Consider the following 20,000-nt stretch of genomic DNA (forward strand, 5'->3'; position numbering starts at 1 on the left):
CGCTCCCCGCCGCCCCAGACCCCGCGGTGCCCCCGCGGCCCCGCACCGTCTCGATGTACTCGGACTTGTTGTAGAGCATCTCGCTGAGCTCCATGGCCGCCGCGCCCGGCCCCGCCCGGCCCGAGCGCCGCTTCCGCCGCGTCACCTCCGCCGCGCCCCGGTTGCCATGGAGGCCCCGCCGGCAGCGGCGGCCCTGAGCGGCGCCGACCGGGAGAAGGTGCGGGGCCGGCCGGGGCGGCGGGACCGGGAGCGGGGCGGGCCCGTGCCGGTCCCATCCCGACGGGTGTCTCTTGCAGCTGCGGGAGAAGCTGGCGCTGCTGAGGCGGGAGTACAGCGAGACCGTCATCCGGCTGCGGGTGAGCGGAGCGGGCCGGGCCGGGCCGGGGGCTCCGGGGCACCGCCAGCCGGTCCCAGCCCCGCCGGGGTCTTGTGTGTCCGCAGCGGGCACGGCGAGCCGAGCGAGCCAGGAGCCACGGCCGGCGGGAGAGGAGCCCCACAGGTGGGAGCCGGGGAGAACGGGGCGCCTCAGGTGAGAGCCGGGAGAACGGGGTGGCTGCCCGTGGTGGGAGCCGGGAGAACGGGGTGGGTGTCCCAGGTGGGAGCCGGGAGAACGGGGCACCTGTGGTGGGAGCCGGGAGAACGGGGTGGCTGCCCGTGGTGGGAGCCGGGAGAACGGGGTGCCTGGCCCAGGAGGGAGCCGGGAGAACGGGGTGGCTGCCCCAGGTGGGAGCCGGGAGAACGGGGCGCCTGGCCCAGGTGGGAGCCGCAGGCAGTCCCCCAGGACAGGGCTGTGGGGGCACCGGGGACCCGGCGTCCGGCCCTGCTGACCCTCCCTCCGGGCCCCGCTGTCCCCACACGGCCCTTGCCCTGGGCTGAGCCGTGGTCTCAGTAACGTCTGCTCTGCTTCCCTCCTCACCAGGTCTGCAGTGCGCCGATCCTGACTGTAAGATCCCCATCTTTCCCTGATAACAAAGCCTAATTTTACCGTGTGATGTTTTTCTTGGACAGGACTTTAGGAGTAGTTTACAAGTGTGGTATTTTTTCCCCCAGGTTCTAGAGATAACACATCTTCTAGTGCTGACAGAGATGGGCCCTCTCAGTTACAGACTAAAACCTGCTCTGATGCTGACACAGAGAAAACATCTGTCACACTTAAGCATGCTCCAGAATTCTCCAGTGATGCGGTTAGCCCACAGGACAGCTCCCGGGCAGAAAGCTTTGAGGCCAGCCAGGAAAACCTGTGCTGTGGGGTCATCAGACCTGTCCCTGTGGAGAAAAAGCCCCAAACCTCCCGAGGCATGATGAAGCTGCGGAGACGGATGAAGGCTCTGGAATCAAAGGAACAGGAATCAGTGCATGATGTGCATCTAATCAGTGCTGGTGAAATGATGAAAAATCAAACTGTCAGTGCAGAGGAGCTTCAGTCACCAGTGTTCAGGCACAGCAGCATCTCACGCACTGAGGAACCTGCTCAAAGGGCACCTGGGGCAGTGCTTGTGCAGGGAGAAGGAAATAGTTTCACTCCTGATGCAGCACCAGGGCTTGTACAGGATGTGTTTGAGGGCAGTGTCACTGCAGGAGAGCCTGAGCTGTCCCCACATGCACGGGGGGACCACAGGGACATCTCACAGCCTGAGTCCTCAAGGGCTGTGGCCACACCTGACAGACCTGAGCTGTGTTCACAGCATGGAGACTCTGTTTTACTTGACCCCAGAGATGATGGGGGGGAAGAATCCCCCAGCAGGATAAAACAGCCGGAGGGTCAGAGTTTGTGTGAAGATCAGGGAGAATTACATGGGCTCCTGGATTTAATGTCAGAAAATGAAATATTGCCTGACAGCAGAAATGACACCATAACCAAGGAGAGCAACAACCACGAAGGACATCCAAGTGACACTAACACCTTGAATCCCTGTCCTGCAGATAGAGCTCTGGACACTGCTGAAGAGCTGCTGGAGAATCAACAGCTTGAAACTGAGTGCAGGCTCTCTCCTGCTGACCAGGCAGTGGCTCCTGAGGGCACGCTGGGCTCTTGCACAGTGGTTGAGGGGCTGCTCTTCCCCGTCGAGTACTACGTGCGCACAACCCGCCGCATGGCCAGCTGCCAGAGGAAGGTGGACCTGGATGCTGTAATCCTCAGCCAGCTGGGCAGGAGCAAGAAAGGTCAGCGGAGTAAATGCAAGCAGAAAGATGCAAACCCCAATCAGCCCTCGCAAGAGAGAGCTGAGGGTGATTTGGAGCCAGGGGTTGGGCCCGTCCCTTTTCTTGGGGCAGAAAACGATCAAGCAAACTCAAGTAGTTCTCAGAAATCCCTTCCTGCCTCCGGCAACAGCAGCAACACTTCTCTTGAATCCATTTCTCAGAAAAGCATCACTAGCACAAGGCAAGAGCAGAGACAATCCCAGAGGAAACAGAAGGGAAGAAGAAAGTCTGCGTGCAAAGCCTCCATGCATCCAGTGTCACAAGAGCTTATAGAGAGTCAGGGTCCCACAGTGGCCAACGAAAGCAGTGCTCTGCTGACACATGAAAACCAGAGTGAAAAGGAAAACTGTGATGCTAACCTTGAAAGGTCATCCTCAGATGAGAGGAGGCTGTCTGGGCCAGGAGTGCCTGGAGCTACCCAGCCAGCGGGTCCTGAGCCTCCTCCAGGCAGGAGCCAAGTGCCAGGCAAATGCCATAAGGCTCTGTTAGAGCAGTTCCAAAATCCACCCCACAGCAGCGATTCCCTGAGCCCAGCCAGTGCCGCTGCCAGCCATGAGGGAGGTGTGGAAGGCAGCGCTGCTGTGTGTCAGGGAGATAAACATCCAGTGCAGCGTGCGAAGAGGCAGCGAGGGGCTGAGCAGCTCCCCGGGGTCAGCGTCCCTCTGCGCCGCTCCCTGCGCTGCTCTGCCAGGCACAGCCCCCCGACAGGCTCAGCAGGTACTGCCTCACACATAAACTCCCCAAAACACCCCATTCCCCTAGCAGGGAACATCCCTGTGAGTGCAGGCCCTGCTGTTCACACCCTGCTGTGTTTATGCAAGAAAATACAATAAGGGCTAACTATGATTCTTTTAAAAATTAGATTTACTTTTTAAAAAATAGATTATTGTGGTGCCCATGTTCCTTGAACCATTTCAGAAACTTCTGCAGAGTGTAGTGTTTTTCCAGAAAAGTGCCACTTCTGTGTGTTAAGATAAATGTCATGTTCTGATGTTTTTTAAAATCCAAGACACCCTTCATGAGAGATTGTGAAAAGGCAAGTTGCTGGTTATTTTATGACATGATGTTCTGTCTTGTATTCTTGTGTTTAGATGACAGCAGCAGAGGAAGCAGCAGTCCCATGGGTTCACAGGGTCCTGCTGCCCTTGGGCTCCCTGACACTCGTGGCTCCCTCTTCTCCTTCCGCAGCCTGCAGTGGCTGGTCCCTAAGCTGGGCATCAGGGACTTCCACTTACCAAATGAGGAATTTGGAGTACTGAAACTGGAGAAATTGAAATCTCCCCCTGTGAATGACTTGGAGGATTTTGTGTCTGGGGATGGTGTGGCTCCAGAGGACACACAAGATGCACAAATGAAGCCAAAAGAAAAAAGTCTCAGAAGTAATTTGATTTCGCCTTCCAAAACTGGATTGCCTGAACTCCCTTGCATGGAAAACCTGACTTCCAAGAAGGAGTTTTCCACCCATGAGTTATTGTTCACTCCCATGGGAACTGTCCTAGCTGAGGCTCCCACTCACCCTGAGATTTCCTCGTCTGTTTTCCCTGCTGTGGGTGCAACCCCAGGTGTTTTACCTTCAGTGCACACTGAGGTGTTCCCTGACACACCTTCTGTACCTGCCTTGCCAGCAACCCCACCTTCCCCCAGAGGAGCAGCTGCCCTGGTCCAGGGGGATGTGGCACACAGAGACCCTGCTGTGCCACTGCACCCTGGCAGCTGTGCTGCAGGGGCTGCCAGAAACCAGGAGGAGCAAGGTACAGCATTGCCTTCAGCAGCTGAAAGAGGTCCTGAGAACAAATCTGATGAGACTGTGTCCTTGGAGAAGCATCAGCAGCCAGAGAACAAAGAGCAGGAGTCCTGCAGAGCTTCACCTGAACAGGTAACAAGTTCTTTGTGAAGGATACCAAGCCAGTGGTTTTGTGTGCAAATCCTCTTTTCCCAGAGTGCTGTCTGACTTTGGGGAAAAGTTCTCTTTGCATGGATCGTAGCAGTGCCATGTAGTACCTGCATGAGAGTGACAGAGAGCATGCAACAATTCTGCCTCATTCTTGCAGGTGCTGAATATAATTCCAAAGTTGAATTATCCTCATTCTTTACTTTGTTCATGCAGAAAAAACACACAGCAGAACAGCTGACTGCAGTGCTGCCGGATGGCCCCAGAGAAGAGAGCCTGCAGTTTGTGTCAGAGCTAAAGGTGGGAGAGCAGCAGGGAATTGCTACCGAGGCAGCAGCAGCTCTGCAAAGGGAGTTTGACAAAAGGGCAGCAGGTAATGTGTCTGTCAGAGGAGCAGCAGCAGTGTTTCTTGGGCAGGACTGCTCGTGCTCGGGCGCGGTGGACGTGAGCGCCGTGTGGTGGGCGGCAGCCGGCGGCAGGGAGCTGCGCGTGGTCACTGCCTGCGAGAGCGCCGTGTCCCTCTGGGAGCCACGGGCACCCGGCTGCTGGGCAAGGCTCTACACCTGGCACCTGGGAGAGGTACGAGCACACTCCCTGCTTCTACAACTGCGGGCAGCTTCCGTGCCCCGTGTGTTAGTTACCAGGCTCTGTGGCTTGTCTGGTTGCGTGTTTCCTGCTGGAATGTAATACCTCATGCACAGAATGGTGCTGCACTTCACTTGTGCTTTTTCCCCTTAGAGTTCCTCAAGACACGTTTTGTCTCTTGTATCAGCGGGGATTGTTTAATTAGGCAACCAGTCAGCAGAGAGTTCAGCTGTTCATTTAAGCATGCTTCTTGAGAGGGGTCTGAAAATCAATCCTGCTCCACATCATTTTACTTGAAACACTCTAGAAAATGAGAATAAAGTCAAAGGGACACTGTGGGTTGCACTGAATTCTTGTTTTGTTGTCCCAGATTCCTGTAATCCAGATTGTTCCTCTGCCAGACACCTGTAACCTCGTGTGTGTAGCACTGGGAGAGCTGGAGATTGGAGAAATAAGGTTTTGTATTTATTTCTTACTAGTGCTTTGCACCCTGAGTAGTTACACCTCAGCTCCTTGTGAGAAGTGGTTGAAATTACCTTTTTACTAGTGTGGCACTTCCTCAGTTGTTTTAACAGTTGAAAAATATGGAAGTGATTTCTAAAAATCAACTATAAAGACCTGTTTATTCACCTCAGAGCTGGCAGACTGATTGAACACAGGCTGATCTTTATATGCTACTGCATATTTGAGTGGGGCTTCCTCATGTCATGGTGTGTGCTTGTCTCTTGATTTAGGCTCTTGCTTTATTCTTCTGAGACTGACTCATTCAAGCACTCCCTAGTGAAAACTGGGAATATAAAAGCAGTTATTGGGCTAAAGGACTGGAGGCTGGTGAGCAGCAGCAGGACCATGCAGGAGCAGCAAGTGGAGATGGTTTCTCTCTCAGAGACAGGGGGGTGAGTTTGGGGGTGCTGCTTTGGGGTGGTCTCTGTGTGGTGGGTGGGAGAAAAGCGAGGAAACACCTCTGATGTTGAGCAGTGTCACGTTCCTCTTGCAGAACACACACTTTTAGTTTTACCTGCTCTTCTATGTGCTGGTCTCCTTTCAGGAGCAAGGACAGGCAGACTCTGATGCCCCCTGAAGAAACTGTTACAGCCTTTGCTGAAGTAGAAGGGATGAGAGAGGCCTTGGTGGGCACCACTGCAGGGAACAGCGTTGTGGTTTGGTGAGTGTTTCCTCTGCCACACACAGTTTAGGGGCTGGGGGCAGTTTCAGCAGCTGCAGGGCTGCACAGATGCTGGCTGGCTGCTGAGCCACCATGAAATGGTGTTTGTCAGAGGGCCAGTGGTCAGTGTGGCACCACAGTCAGACAGCCAGGGCATGAGCTGTGCTGCTGTAATTCCATTGCTTTTGTATCATCCTCACTACACCCTTCCTGCCTATTGGCTTAGTTTGCTTAATGTGGAACCAAACCCATGTCCATCCTGCACAGGGGTGTAACTGTGATTAGAAATGAGTCAGAATTTGTGTTTTCACCAACTGCAGGAATCTGAAGACAGGTCAGCTCCTGAGGAAGATGCACGTTGGTTATTCCTACCCAGCTTCCATCTGCCATCGAGCATATTCTGACTCCGTATGTACACAAAATTCAGTTCATGCTTGGGCTGCACTGGCTGGCATGGGGTTATAAAGGATTGAAGTTGCTAGGGAGAGTTGAACTGTCAGCTCTGTTTCAATACACTGCAAATAATTCAAGACAGGTTACCAGGAGGAATAAATAACCTATGCTGGCTGCCTCAACTCCTGGCTTTCTGCAGGGTGCCAATAAATTGGGAGCAGTGCATCCTGGTGCATTCCAAAGCTGCAGCATGCTGCCTGTGGGAAGCAGAAGTGCTGTTGCCCAGGCCTGGTGCTTGGCAAGCCTCTTCCATGTCACACGTGGGTGCTGCCAGCATTAGAAACCCTCTGTGGATGGTTCCTCTGGACATAACATGCCCAAGGGAATGAGCTGTGTGAAACCAACATTCATACTAATTATCTTTCCCCACTTGCTTCTACCTGTGCTGTGATTCCCAATAGGTTTTGTGGTTTATCAAGGATTTCATTGTTTTCAGTGAGCATGTAACCTTTTGGGACAAGAATGTCTTGTCCAATAATGGTGCCTTGGGTCAGACTCTTTGGAGTCTTTCTCACATTATCCATCCCAGGATATTTCATGCTGGTTTGTGGCTGTTTTGGGAGCTACTGTTTTCAGTTGTGCTGCTTTCCATGGATTTTTTATTGCATTTTAAGCTTGTAGGGATTAAAATGTGACCCAGAAAATTTACTTTGTTTGTTTTTTGAAGTGTCACCTTATTCTATGGCAGGTTTAGCTTTTTGAAACAGGAAGAGAAATTCATAAATCCCTTGGGTCACTGAGCTGTCACTCTGCTATGTTGCATCAGCCTTTATCAGCCAGCAGCTGCTTTTGCTTTTATCTAATTTGATAAGGAAAGTAAACCATTTCTGTTTTCCTCAGTAAAAATAATGCATCACTGTTCACGGGGCAGTGATTAGAGAGAGTGCAGCAGTTAATTTTTGGAAAATGATGTTGCTTTTCCTCCTCCTGCTGTTGTTTTTAGTGATGTATTTTCCCCTCTCTGTATCAGGGCCTTTTGTTTGTTGTTGTAAGCCACCCTCATGCCAAAGAGAGCGAGTCCTGTGGAAGCGCGGCGTTCCGCGTGGTGGCCTTCAACCCGCGCACGGGCCGGAGCGCGGGGGCGATGCTGTCCTGCCTCCCGCCCGGCCCCGCCGGCAGGCGAGTCCCGGGCTGGGCTGGGCTTTGGGAGAGGCCCCAGGAGCAGGCGGCTCTGGCAGGGATCCAGCAGCCATGTCCCCGGTGATAAGGGGCTGCATCCGGCCCTGCGTGTGTCCTGCGCGGGCTGGGGGCCGGGCTGCTTCCTGCCCGCTCCCACTCCAGCTGTGCGCTGACCCCTCGCCCCGTCAGCCCTGCCACCGAGGGGACACGGGGCTGGCTTTGTCCCCCAGGGACGGGGGAGTGTCCCTGGGCTCCTCAGGGCTGGCTTTGTCCCCCAGGGACGGGGGGAATGTCCCTGGGCTGCTCGGCTGAACCCCTGGCGCTGCCTGTGGCTGCAGCATGCCAGGTTTGTTTGTATGGAGCAGCTGCAGGCACATGGCCTTTTCCTTCCTGTCCTGCATTTTGAGGCATCAGCAGGCTCAGCCTTGCATTTAAGGCTCAGCCTTGCAGTGTCCTTAGACAGGAAATGTGATGGATGTGGGGGAATGGTGGTGGACCAAGGTCTTGGTTACTGAACAGTCATGGAATCACGGAATGGTTTGGGTTGTAAGAGACCTTAAAGACCATCCAGTCCCAGGCTGCCCCAGGCAGGGACACCTTCCACTAGACCAGGTTGTTCCAAGCCCTGTACAACCTGGCCTTGGACACTTGCAGGGTTTTTTTTAAAGAGAACCACTTTATAAGAGTACACCTTTTTCAGCTATGTTCTCTGAGTCTCCAGGAGGATTTCCTTGGCCTCTTCCCTTCCCAGAACAGCCCTGACTGTAGGCTGCCTGCAGTTGCTATTAATGTTTAACCGAGCCCTGATCTAACTGAACAAACGCTGCGTGGTGTTTTTGCACATGTGCTGACCCCCGTGTCCCCGCAGGTACCTGGAGGGTGACGTGTGGGACACCGCGGGAGCCGCCGTGCTGACGTCGGGCGCGGTGGCCGTGTGGGACCTGCTGCGGGGCCGCTGCATGGCGCTGCTGGCCCCGGGCCCCGCGGGGCGCTGGGCCCGGCGGCGGGGCCGGGCTGCTGGCCGGGCGCCGCGACGGCACCGTGCACCTGTACCGGTACCGGCCCCCGCAGCCGGGAGCCGCCTGACGGGCGGGCAGGCCCCGACAGGGATGGGACCACGGGCTGCGTGTGCGGTGCCAATAAATGCTGCCTTGGGAACCAGCCCGTGTCTGGTGTCACTGCTCTACGGGGGGCTGCGGACAAGGAGCTGGGGGCTCTCACGGACACCGAGCTGTCCCCGACCAGCCGTGTGTCCTGCAGGCCCAGGAAGACAGTGGTGTCCCCGGGAAGAGCATTTCCAGCAGGTCAGGGATCCTGGCGCTCTGCTCAGCCCTGGGAGGCACTGTGGAGAGCTGTGTGCAGCTCTGGGCTCCTCAGGACAGCAGGGACACAGAGCTCCTAGAGCGAGTCCCACAGAGGCTGTGAAAATGGTGAAGGGACTGGATCACCCCTCTGACGAGGAAAGGCTGAGGGAGCTGGGGCTGGTCAGCCTCAGAAGCAGGCACAGCTGAGAGGGGCCTTATCAACGAGTGTAATTATCTAAAGGCGGTGCCAAGAAGATGCACCGGGCTCTTTCGGTGGAGCTGAGCAACACGAGAGGCTACGGGCATGGTGAGTTCCAGCTGGACACGAGGCAGAACTTCTTTCCTGTGCAGTGCTCGAGCCCTGGAACAGAGTCTAGACAGGGTCTGGAGTTTCTCGCAGTGGAAGCGTTCATCCCCGGGGCCATCGCAGCCGGGGTCCCGGGATCGCAGCCGGGATCCCCGGTCCAGCCGGGGTCACGGCACCGCCGCTCCCGGCCTGGTCCATCCCGGGATCAGGGGATCGCAGCCGGGGTCACGGGATCCCCGGTCCAGCCGGGATCCCCGGTCCAGCCGGGGTCACGGCACCGCGCTCCCGCCCGCTCGGTCCCGGGGCGCTGCGGCCGCCGCCCGGCAGAGGGCGCTGCAGGCACCGGTCCGGCCGCGCGGCGCCGCCCCGCGCCGCCCGCGCTGCTCCGGCTGCCGCGCGTGGCCGCGCCGCTCTGCCGCGGCTTCTCCGAGCTGCCGCCCCTGACCTTGGCCGACATCAAGGACCGGGTGCTCTACGTGCTCAAGCTCTACGATAAGATCGACCCCGAGAAGGTGAGCGGGGCCGCGGGCAGGCGGCCGGGCCCGGTGTAACGGGAGCTGGCGCGGCCGGGCCCGGTGCCCGTGCCCCGCTGACCGCCGTGTCCTCCCCAGCTCACAGCCGAGTCCCACTTCATGAAGGACCTGGGCCTGGACAGTCTGGACCAAGTGGAGATCATCATGGCCATGGAGGACGAGTTCGGTAACGGCGCCCGGGGCGGCCGGGCCGTGGGAGCGGCGGCACCGCCGGCCTGCGCCGTGTGGGGCCGGGAGCAAGCACAGGGCAGGGCAAATCCCCAGAGGCAGGGCAGACCCCACAGAGACAGCCCCGGGAGCAGGGCAAACCCCATAGAATGGGACAAACCCCACAGAGCCAGCTCCGAGAGCAGGGCCGGCCCTAGGAGCAGGGCAAACTGCACAGGGCAGGACAGACCCCCAGAGCAGGATAGACCCCACAGAGCCAGCCCTGGGGCCTGAGCAAACCCCCAGAGCAGGGCAAACCCCACAGAGCAGGATAGACCCCGCAGAGCCAGCCCCGGGAGCAGAGCAAACCTCACAGGGCCAGGCCCCAGAGCAGGACAGACCCCACAGAGCAGGATAGACCCCGCAGAGCCAGCCCCGGGAGCAGAGCAAACCTCACAGGGCCAGGCCCCAGAGCAAGACAAACCCCACAGAGCAGGGCACATCCCACAGGGCCAGCCCTGGGGCCTGGGCAAACCCCACAGGGCCGGGAGCAAACCCCACAGAGCAGGGCAAACCCCACAGAGCAGGATAGACCCCGCAGAGCCAGCCCTGGGAGCAGAGCCAGCCCCACAGAGCCACCAGTGAGCCAGGCACCCGCAGCAGTCAGGAATATGGCCCTTTGCTCCGGAGCTCAGCCCCTTTGGAAGCTGGAATTCTCTCCCACCCCCATGGGCACCAGCCAGGGAGGGGGAAAGGGGGGCAGTGGGTGCTGAGCTTGGCATTGCAGATCAAAAACCCCAGACAGTCCAGGCTGGTTTTGCTCACCAGAATTTTTTTCATCCTTAAACCTAATAGAGAAAAAAAAAAAGGTGCTTTGTCCTTATTGATTTATATTCCAAATTCCTTTTTATTTCCCTTGGACTTCTTCATGCTTCTTGCTCACCAGAATTTTTTTCATCCTTAAACCTAATAGAAAAAAAAAAGGTGCTTTGTCCTTTATATTCCAAATTAGTTTTTATTTCCCTTGGACTTCTTCATGCTACCCCTAAATCACATGAATTCTGGAGTAGGTGCCTAAGTGTCACCTTGGGCTGTAGGTGTCCCTGGGGTTTGGTCACTCTAAGCCTGAGGTGGATGCTACACTCTCCAGAGCCTTTGCTGGCAGTGTCTGTAATCCCCAAAGAACGATGAGTGTGCCCAGGAGCACTGGAACACAAACCAGACATTTCTGGGCTGTTTCTGACCCGTTCCTCCACAGAGGGCCCTAGTGGCCTGCCCTGCTGTTTGCTCCCTGCAAGCACATGACAGCACACTCAGCCTGGGGGGCTTCAGTGCTGCCTGGGGCTCCAGGAACATCCCCTGGCACTCACCAGTCTGGGGGGCTCTGGGAAGGCTCTGGTGGCTTTAACAAGGCACAGGGGGCTCTGGCTCCTGCTGTGTCCCCTGCTGGAAGCAGTGTCACTTTGGGCAGTGCAGTGACAGCTCTGGCTGACACAGCAGTCCCCTGAGCCACCAGCCAGCCTTCCTCAGCCTTGCTCCCTTGTGATTGCTTTTGGGCTGAGCGTGTGCCCTTCCTTGCAGGATTTGAGATTCCCGACGGAGATGCAGAGAAGCTGATGTGCCCACAGGAGATTGTAGATTACATTGCAGATAAGAAGGATGTTTATGAGTGAAGCAGTTGCTCAGAGGTGAGTTCAGAGGTGCTCTCAGGGTGCCTGGCACACACTGGGGTAGGGGCAGGGTGACGTGTGGCACAGGTGGGAGCCCAGCAGCTCGGGAGGGAGCTGGCAGCAGCCGTGGGTGCCAGCAGGGAGGGCAGCTGGGGTGTGTTTTCCTGAGGGTGGGGGTGTTTTCCTGGACCACCTGCAGCTGAGAGAGGGCATGGGGCTCAGCCTCTCCTCTGGTCCTGCCTGGCACATCCAGCACTCAGCTCCTCCCCGGGGCACCAGTGGGTGGCAGATTGCTCCCTGGGGCAGCAGTAGGTGGCAGATTGCTCCCCGGGGCAGCAGTGGGTGGCAGGCTGCTCTCAGCCATGGCCCCCATCTCCCCCTGCCCCTGGGCCTGTGGGGCACCTCAGCCCTGCCAGCGCTGCCATTTCCTCCGCCGCAGCCGGGAAGGAAATGGGCAGGAAAGGGTTATAGGAGCGGTCGGGGAGGGCTGCAGGGGAAATGAGGTGGCCTCAGGCCAGCCTGCAGCACTGATCCACATTCCTGCCTGTTCCTGTGTGGCTCCAGGCTTCCCCCCCAGCTCCCTGGGGCAGTGGGGGCTGAGTCCCTTCTCTGGCCAGGGCCAGGGAGGGAGCTGTGGCCCCTGGAGAGAACTGGGGGCTCCTTCTGTGCCTGTATTCAGTGCTCAGCGAGTCCTGACCCACTTCTGTACCTTTGAATGCTTGGTGAGATGTTAAACGTGTGGATTTTGTTTTGCCAGGAGTTGTCCCACACCAGGACGGGGCTGGTGCCGGCAGGGATGGACGGGAGCTGTCCCACTGCGGCCTTCTTTGGAAGCTGCACGTGGATGTTGTATTTAAAGCTGTCTGAATGTGTTGTCCTTTAAAAACAAGAAAAAAAAAACCAGGAATAAAGAGTTAAGACCATTCTGGTGGTGGCTGTTCTGTCTCACACAGTGGGTGGATCCTGGTGGTGGTGTTGGGGTGTGAAGGACACTCTGGGGACCCTGCCCCGAGATTTGGCTCTGCCCTGCATGCTTGTAACTGTTTATTTCATCAGTGCTGGTAAAAACAAGTTCTGTGTGAAAGGCTTCTGCTTTCCTGATGGAAATTAAGGGGGGGAATGATTTTCCTGCTGCTGAACAGCAAATTCACATCGCTGTTCCTGTACACCCGGTTCATCTCAGCACGGGAGCCTTGCTTTAACCCTCACGAGGCAGGAGCGGGTTATTTCTGAGCAGTTTTTCCTCAGAGCCAAGCAACACTGACATGTCACAGCAGTACTGCCAGGCTGGGAGCCAAGGAAGTGTCATTGGATAACAGATCCCCTGGCAGTGGGGGAGGTAAGGATGGGAAATGGAGCAGAGGCTGCAGTGCTGCCCGTGGTGCTGTGTTGTGGTGGGCTGTTCTCAGGAGCTGCACCTCTCTGTGAGACCCCTGGCACACCAGTGACCCTCTGCCTCCGGGGCCAGCTGTTCTCACTGTGCCCTTGGCAGCTCCTCCATGGCCCCAGGGCCTGGGTGAGCCCTGGGTGTTCTCTGAGCAGCTGCCCAGCAGAGCTGGGGGCACACGGTGCGTTTGGCTGCTGAGCTGTGGTGCTTTTCCCGTGGCGGGGACACAAGGTGTCTGCTGGGGGAGTGGCCGCTGGCTGCCCCTGGGTGTGGTGACCCCGAGGGATGCGGTGAGGGACCTGCAGCCGCAGCTGGATCCTGGGGCAGCCTTTGTCCCGGCACGGCCCGCGGAGCGGGGACAGCCGGGGCAGAGCGCGTGTCCCGGGACGAACCGGTGCGAGGGGCCAGGCCGGGGCTGAGCCCCCGCGTGCCGCAGGCGGCGGCTCCGTGAGCACAGCGGGCCGTGCCGAGCTGCCGAGCCCCGGCCCGGAGGGAGGGAGCGCCGGTGCCGCGGGGCGGGTCCGGGCCGGGGGCTGCGGTTCCGCTGCCGCCGCCCCGGCTCCCGCTGCCCCGGCTCCCGCTGCCCCGGCTCCTGGCCGCCGCAGGTGAGCGGGGCGAGGGGAGGTGGCACGGCCGGGAGGGGTCCCCGCTGCTCCCCGGGCGGGGATGCTGCGCTCGGGGGGCGGCGGCGGCAGGGCCGGTGCATCCCGGCGGTCTGCGGCGGCGGCGGGGCCGGTAGCGGCACCGGGCGGCTCCGTGTCCCGGCTGGGGGCGGCGGCTGCTGCTCGGTGTCACTGGGAGCTGCCCAGAGCGGGCCCGGCCGGGGGTACCGGGGCGAGCGGGCGGCGGGGCGGGCACGCCGCGTGCGTTTTCCGTGTGGCCGTGCCGTGCCGTGCCGTGCTGTGCCACCAGCCCTGCGAGTCCGCGGCCTCGAAGGCGGCGGGTGCTGCCCTGCGGAGCCCTTTGAGGCGCTGGCGGAGAGCGGGGCCCGCGGGGCTGCTGGTGACCCCCGAGCAGCGCCAGCCGCACCCGGGCCGTGACCACCCGCCCTGGCGCCTGCCGAGCCCGTTATCGCTGGAGAGGAGCCGCCACGGGCCCGGGCCCTGCCCGTGCCCTGCCCCGGAGGCGCTGGTGCCGGTGCCGGGGCGATCGGGCTCGGGGGCTCCCAGCACGGGCAGAGGGAGGTGATGGGCAGGACTTGGCTCCGCTCGTTGGGACCAGGACAGGGGGTTCCCGGGTGGGTTTGGGTTGTTCTGGAGCATCCCATTCAGCAGAGCCCCCAGCCCTCAGGGTTGCTCCGGGTGCCGGTGCGGGATGCTCGGTGCCCCGCACCGGTGCACGCTGCCCCTTTCCCTGTCTCGCAGTGCTCGTGGGATGCTGTGCGCGGCTCTGCCCGGCTCCGGGCAGCGGCACGGGCTCCGCTCTGGGCGCCGCCGACCCCTGCGCCCCGCCGGGCCCCGCGACGGGGCCGCGCTGCCGGACAGGTACCGCCGCCCTCCCGCCGCCTCCGCGGCACCGAGTGCGGCCGCTCCCGGGCCCGGGGCTCGGAGCCGCTCAGCGCCCTCGCCTCTGCCCGCAGATCGGCCGGGAGCTGGCACGGGGCAGCCGCCGACACCGGAGGCCGTGGGGCAGCCGTGGACAGAGGCTGAGCTGCTGCCCTCCCCCGGGACCCCCGCCGGGCCAGCCGAGCTCTCCAGCCCGCAGGACAGCCCCGGGCGGGGCAGCGAGGGGACAGCGCCGGCGGCGCGGGGTGGCACCGCCACCGAGCCCCCGGGGCCGCCGTCCCCTGCCAGGCTGGGGGTGACCCCTGCAGGGACCCCAGCCCCGGTGGAGGCAGACACAGATCCTGCCACCTCGCACTCCCCGGGCCCTGACCCTCGAGGACATGTGACAGTGGAAGGTGCCGCGACAGCCCAGGGGACACTTTTGTATTCACCACCCTCTGTGACAGTGCCAGGCTCTGCCAGGGGACAGGGGGGGTCCAGCAGCAGCCTGCTGGGGTGGAGGGCTGTTGGGACAGCCCTCGTGCAGAGCCAGAATGCCACTCTGCAGCTGGGTGACAGCAGCCCGGGGACCCGCCCGAGCACCGTGCTGGCCACTGACAGCCCAGCGCCGGGGACAGCAGGGACATCACCCTCTGCTGGGGGGCTGCAGGGGCTGCTGACCCCCGCAGGGACACTGCAGGGGACACACTGGGGGCTGCCAGGAGGACAGGGCTTTGCTTCCCACCCACGGGAGGGTCCCCACTCTGCCCCTCACCCCTCTGCCCTGTCCCCTGGGCCTGCTGGGAGCCCCTTGGGCAGCACAGCCCGGCCAGCCCTGGGGACAGGCCCAGCCCTGCTGCCTGCCACACACAGGGGCTCAGGTCTGCCTCTTGCCAGCACCCCAGGGGTGACCTCTCCCAGCCAGGGATGGGCTCTGGACCTGACCACGGGGGTCTTGGGGCCACCTGACAGAGGTGACATCCCCCTGAGCCCATCAGCCATCCCAGAGCAGCCCCCTGTCCCCCCTGGCAGCCCTGCTGTGGCGCAGGGTGGGGTGGCACACACCAGTCCTGGATCCTTCCACGTCCCCCCGTCCCCACAGTCTGCCCCAGCCAGTGGCTCTGCTGTGACCCTGCTGTCAACCCCGCTGCCTTCCCCAGGGACCAGCTGGGGGGTCCTGGGCTTTGGCCCCACCGTGGGCACTCCTCTGGGAGACCCCTCCCCAGGGCTGCCCCATTCCAGCTCGAAGGCGGGTCCTGCAGAGAGCCCTCCATCCCTGGGGGGGTCCCAGGTGGGAGTGGGCAGCCTGGCACCCCCCTCAGCACCTGGGCCTCCCCAGCAGCCAGCTCTTTCCCAGCCTGCTCCTTCTGTGGGACCAACTTCTGCTGTTGGTGTCACCACTGCCGGTGTCACTGCCACCACCGCAGCTGCCACCAGCCCGGAAAGGCTCGGGGACACGGGCACAGCAGAGCCACGTGCTGCTGTGCTGCAGAGGGATGGGCAGGGTGTGACGTGGGGATCCCCAGCTCGTGTGCCCACTGTGATGCCCGGGCCCCCCCAGCAGCCCACAGATTCCCACGGTGGGGGCCCTGGCTCCCCCCCAGCTGCTGTGGACACAGAGCTGGCCCAGCCATCGAGCAGCCCCAGAGGGAACACAGACACTGACACCCCCCAGGTGACACCGGCTGGGGTGGGCAGGGCCCCCCAGGTGTTCATCGTGGAGGATCAGCCCCCAGTCCTCAGAGGTGAGTCAGGTTTTGGGACCCTCTGCTGGGGCACGGCACACGGGGGAGGTGGAGGTGGCTCCTGGGGTGGGGTCACGACCTGCCTGTCCCCATGTCGCCCTGCAGCACCCCTCCTGCGCCTCCCCTGCGAGCTGGTGCTGGACATGGGGTTCGTGCCGGCCCTGCGGGACCCGGGGTCGCAGGAGCGCCAGGAGCTGCTGCACAGCTTCAACCAGACGGTGAGTGCGGGCTGAGCCAAGTTCTGCCGGCCGGGTTCTGCCAGCCGGGTTCTGCCAGCTGGGCTGTGGGCTGGGGGCCGGGCTGGGGGCTGCCGGCCGGGTTCTGCCAGCCGGGTTCTGCCAGCTGGGCTGGGGGCTGGGGGCTGCAGGCCGGGTTCTGCCGGCCGGGCCCCGCGCTCAGCCCCGCACCCCGCAGGTCGCCCCGCTCTTCGCGCCCGTGCCAGGCTTCCTGCGGCTGGAGGTGACCGGGCTCAGGTGGGTGCTGGCGCGGTGCCGCGGCGGGTCCCGCTGCCCCGCACGGCTGTCCCGCGCTGGCAGTGCCCGGGCAGAGCTGGCAGTGCCCCAGGCCGCGTGTCCCCGCAGGGAGGGCAGCGTGGTGCTGCGCTACGACGCGCTCTTCGCGGCCGAGCAGCTGCCGCTGCCGGGGCTGGAGCAGCTCCTGGAGGCCGCGCTGGGCTCGGCCCGTGCCCGGCCCGGGCTGGCGGTGGGCACGGCCCCCGTGCTGCGCCACGTGGCTCTGGGTGAGTGCGAGGCCATGGCCAGAGGGGCTGGTGGCAGGGAGGGCACACGCTGGGCAGGGAGCGGTGACACGGCTGGCCTGTCCCTGCAGCGCGGCCGCTGGACCCCTGTGCTCTGCTCTTCACCTGCCCGGCCGGCTTCGCCTGCGTGTCCAGGGCGGATGGGAACGTGACCTGCACCTCCCTCTGCCACCGCGCCTACTGCAAGAACCAGGGCATCTGCTCGCACGGCCGGGACCACCAGCCGCGCTGCCAGTGAGTGCCCTGGGGACAGCCCGGGCCAGGGCACTGTCCCCTGGCGCTGATGGCTCCCTCGGTGCAGGTGCCCCGTGGGCAGCGATTTCTGGTTCATGGGGCTGCGCTGTGACTACCGGGTGACACAGCAGGGCCTGCTGGGCACGGCGGCCGGGGTCCTGCTCAGCATCCTGCTGCTGGGCGCCGTGCTCGCCGCCCTCGCCGTGCGCCGCTTCAAGGCGCTGCTGCTGGAGGCCAGGGCCGACCAGACCCGCAGCAGGTGGGAGCACGGGCCGGGGCCTGGCTGGGGTCTGGGGGCTCTGGAGAGGGGGACTGGGCTGGGGCTGAGCTGGTGGGAGGTGATGGAGGGGATGCTCCCAGCCACAGGGAGTGGGGTGCAGCCAGAGAGGCTGCCCTGTTTGGGGCTGTGGTGGCACTGAAGGGCTGAGGGCTGTGCTGCTGTGCACAGATGTGTGAGATGTGCTGATGACTCCAACTGCGTGGTCCCTGGGACCCCTCAGTGCTGCCCGTGGCACAGGGTCTGCCTGCCCCAGCGTGTCCTGCCCGTCCTGGGCGGGTGAGCAAGGCTCCAGCACAGCCCTGACAAAGCAGCTCCTTTGGGAACGGGGCTCTGCTGTCCTGGCCTCACCCACTGCCCGTTCTGTAATGTGCCGTGGGGATTGTTCCCGAGGAAACCACTGCAACAGCTGCAGCCACGGCGGGGCTCGGCCAGAGGCTGATCAGTGTCACGGGCTCTGTCCCCACCCTGCGTGTGCGGCTGGGCCCTGCCCTGGACCCAGGAAATTTGGGCAGAAATCTGCAATCTGTGTGGTCAAGCTGTTGTGTGCTCGTGTGCTCACGTGCTTGTGTGTGTACACATGTGTACACATGTATGCATGTGCCTGCTGTCTGTGTATGTATCTATACATAGATGTATGTATACATGTGTGTGTGTATCTATATAGGTACACACAGGTACAGATACCTGTGTGTGCACACCTGTGTGTACCTGTGTGTATCTATACCTGTGTGTACACACGTCTCTATGTGTGTATTTGTGTGTACCTGTGTGTCTGTACCTCTGTGTACCTGTGTGTCTGTATTTGTGTGTATCTGTACCTGTGTGTACACACGTCTCTATGTGTGTATTTGTGTGTACCTGTGTGTGCACACCTCTCTGTGTGTGTATCTGTCTGTACCTGTGTGTGCACACCTCTCTATGTGTGTACCTGTGTGCACACCTGTGTGTACCTGTGTGTGTCTGTGCCTGTGTGTGCACACCTGTGTGTACCTGTGTGTGCACACCTCTCTGTGTGTGTATCTGTACCTGTGTGTCTGTACCTGTGTGTACCTGTCTGTACCTGTGTGTGCACACCTGTGTGTACCTGTGTGTCTGTACCTCTGTGTACCTGTGTGTCTGTATCTGTGTGTATCTGTACCTGTGTCTGCACACCTATGTGTACCTGTGTATCCGTGTGTGCACACCTATGTGTGTATCTGTGTGTACCTGTGTATCTGTACCTGTGTGTACACACCTCTGTGTGTGTCTGTACCTGTGTGTATCTGTACCTGTGTGTCTGTACCTGTGTATCCATGTGTGCACACCTGTGTGTACACATCTATGTGTGTATCTGTGTGTACCTGTGTGTCTGTACCTGTGTGTGCACACCTGTGTGTACCTGTGTGTGCACACCTCTCTATGTGTGTACCTGTGTGTACCTGTGTGTATCTGTCTGTGCACACCTGAGCCGTGCCCCCTCCCGCAGCTATCGCCGTTTCTGCCGCCTGGACGATGTCTCAGCCCAGTACTGGTCTCGCTCGGGGCTGCCCTCGGCCAGCTCGCTGGACAACCCGGCCTTCAGCAACTCGGAGGAGCTGCTGCAGCTGCAGGTCCTGGACGGAGGCTGCTGCGGCTGCCGCGGGGACTCGGCCGGCAGCGACGGTGCCAAGCGGGGCCCGGCGCCCTGTGCCCACCCCCAGTGCCAGCCCAGGTGGGAGCAGGGGCTCTGGGCAGGGAGGGCTTTGGGGCACACGAGCCCTGGCAGCGTGTGTGCAGCCCTGCCCAGCCAGTGGCTGCTCCTCCACGGGCGGTGCCAGGGGCTCTGACACCCCCCAGCCCTGGAGCAGCACCTGATTATTTTATTTTCTCCCATGGGAGGAGGTGTGTGTGTGCTGTAAGGGAGGATGGTTCACATCTGCAGGAAAGGGTGGCTCTGTGTGCTCATGGGAAACTCCCATCAGCTTCCAGGGGTGTCCATGGAAAAAGAGCCCTGGAAGTTTCCAGCTCCATTGGCAAAGGGCAGGACGGGCAGGAACCTCCCCAGGGGGATCAGGAGCAAAGCCACAGCTCCAGGTGTTCCCTCACTCCAGGCCTAAGCTTGGCACTGTCCCAAATTCATCATCCCCAGGGCACAGCACAGGGTCCCTCTCCTGCACCAGCCTGACTCTTACCCCCTTCTCTTAACTACCTGTGGATTCTTTTCCCAGTTTCCATTACGAGTGGGACACCAGCTCCAGCAGCATGAACGAGCCCATGGTGGACTCGGGGAAAGCCAGCGACATCTCGGTGTCGAGCTGGCCCATGGAGCCCATCCAGTGGGCTCCCTTCCCCCTGCACCAGCTCTCCAGGCAGCGAGCGGTGAGCCGGGGCCGGGCTGGGGGGGTTCAGGGGGTGCAGGTGCCCCGGGCTGCACCCTGCCCAGCCCAGCCCGGCAGGGTGACTCCAGGGCAGCGCTGGGAGCCCTCCCTGGCAGGGACAGCCCCCAGGGGCACGAGCCACGCTCCCTCTGTGCAGCACAAGGCCCGCTGGCCGCAGCCCTTCAGCGAGGGGCTGGAGCTGGGCACGCTGGAGCGGAGCTGGACGGCCTGAGGCCACGGACACGCGGCAGCGGGGTTCAGCTTGAAACCAACCACATTTTATTTCCACGTAACGAGCTCAGTGAAGGAATCCACACACTTGGACGATACAATCAACGCGGGTGTGATGTCAGTGATGTCAGTCCCAGCGGGGCAGGCCCGGCGAGCCCCTGCCCCGCTCC

The 20,000-nt window shown here is 61.1% G+C and overlaps 5 protein-coding genes across 19 annotated transcripts in view; 3 read left to right on the forward strand and 2 right to left on the reverse strand.

Moving 5' to 3' along the window:
* DCTN5 (dynactin subunit 5) overlaps positions 1–143 on the reverse strand; it is a 4,527-nt gene extending 4,384 nt beyond the window's left edge. The window contains exon 1 of the mRNA XM_039732199.1: positions 47–143. Coding sequence (XP_039588133.1) covers positions 47–94 — 48 coding nt within the window. The 5' untranslated portion in view covers positions 95–143. The remainder of the gene's footprint in view (positions 1–46) is intronic.
* An 8-nt stretch (positions 144–151) lies between these two features.
* On the forward strand, positions 152–8,576 carry PALB2 (partner and localizer of BRCA2). The gene is given in 15 exon segments (XM_039732194.1): positions 152–217; positions 297–356; positions 442–529; positions 920–943; positions 1,051–2,919; positions 3,294–4,078; positions 4,310–4,393; positions 4,511–4,672; positions 5,049–5,134; positions 5,413–5,574; positions 5,727–5,843; positions 6,164–6,251; positions 7,267–7,415; positions 8,284–8,412; positions 8,414–8,576. Coding segments are annotated over 15 exon segments (3,942 nt in total). The 5' UTR covers positions 152–166; the 3' UTR covers positions 8,502–8,576.
* A 383-nt stretch (positions 8,577–8,959) lies between these two features.
* Positions 8,960–12,299, forward strand: NDUFAB1 (NADH:ubiquinone oxidoreductase subunit AB1). The gene is made up of 5 exons (XM_039732198.1): positions 8,960–9,193; positions 9,260–9,538; positions 9,638–9,725; positions 11,288–11,394; positions 12,134–12,299. Exons 1-4 carry the CDS (start codon positions 8,975–8,977, stop codon positions 11,377–11,379), a joined length of 678 nt encoding a protein of 225 aa, XP_039588132.1. The 5' UTR covers positions 8,960–8,974; the 3' UTR covers positions 11,380–11,394; positions 12,134–12,299.
* A 1,675-nt stretch (positions 12,300–13,974) lies between these two features.
* Positions 13,975–19,976, forward strand: LOC120513109 (interphotoreceptor matrix proteoglycan 2-like). Of its 3 annotated transcripts, XM_039732196.1 has the most exons (10): positions 13,978–14,247; positions 14,343–15,992; positions 16,098–16,210; positions 16,407–16,465; positions 16,574–16,731; positions 16,821–16,983; positions 17,051–17,242; positions 18,729–18,953; positions 19,450–19,600; positions 19,757–19,976. In XM_039732196.1, exons 2-10 carry the CDS (start codon positions 15,791–15,793, stop codon positions 19,829–19,831), a joined length of 1,338 nt encoding a protein of 445 aa, XP_039588130.1. In that variant the 5' UTR covers positions 13,978–14,247; positions 14,343–15,790; the 3' UTR covers positions 19,832–19,976. The 3 variants fall into 3 exon arrangements, with proteins under 3 accessions (XP_039588131.1, XP_039588130.1, XP_039588129.1); XM_039732195.1 differs by having other exon boundaries at positions 16,407–16,731; XM_039732197.1 differs by lacking the exon at positions 17,051–17,242 and having other exon boundaries at positions 13,975–14,247; positions 16,407–16,731.
* The window catches only part of TNRC6A (trinucleotide repeat containing adaptor 6A), a 40,905-nt gene continuing 40,760 nt past the window's right edge, over positions 19,856–20,000 (reverse strand). For all 13 annotated transcript variants that reach the window (XM_039732187.1, XM_039732184.1, XM_039732193.1 and 10 more), the window contains one exon: positions 19,856–20,000. This exon is cut by the window's right edge and continues 2,539 nt beyond it. The gene's annotated coding sequence lies outside the window, so the exon portion shown is untranslated.

Source organism: Passer montanus, unplaced genomic scaffold (assembly GCF_014805655.1).
Source record: "Passer montanus isolate IOZ18808 unplaced genomic scaffold, ASM1480565v1 scaffold8, whole genome shotgun sequence".
NCBI classification, from domain to species: domain Eukaryota; kingdom Metazoa; phylum Chordata; class Aves; order Passeriformes; family Passeridae; genus Passer; species Passer montanus.

Coding starts and splice junctions, on each gene's coding strand:
- LOC120513109 (XM_039732195.1), top strand. CDS start 15,791: ATGCCCGGGCCCCCCCAGCAGCCCACAGATTCCCACGGTGGGGGCCCT. Junction 16,732..16,820: donor GCTGCGCCACGTGGCTCTGG/GTGAGTGCGAGG, acceptor CTGTCCCTGCAG/CGCGGCCGCTGGACCCCTGT. Junction 16,984..17,050: donor GACCACCAGCCGCGCTGCCA/GTGAGTGCCCTG, acceptor CCCTCGGTGCAG/GTGCCCCGTGGGCAGCGATT.
- NDUFAB1 (XM_039732198.1), top strand. CDS start 8,975: ATGCACCGGGCTCTTTCGGTGGAGCTGAGCAACACGAGAGGCTACGGG. Junction 9,539..9,637: donor ATAAGATCGACCCCGAGAAG/GTGAGCGGGGCC, acceptor TGTCCTCCCCAG/CTCACAGCCGAGTCCCACTT. Junction 9,726..11,287: donor GGCCATGGAGGACGAGTTCG/GTAACGGCGCCC, acceptor CCTTCCTTGCAG/GATTTGAGATTCCCGACGGA.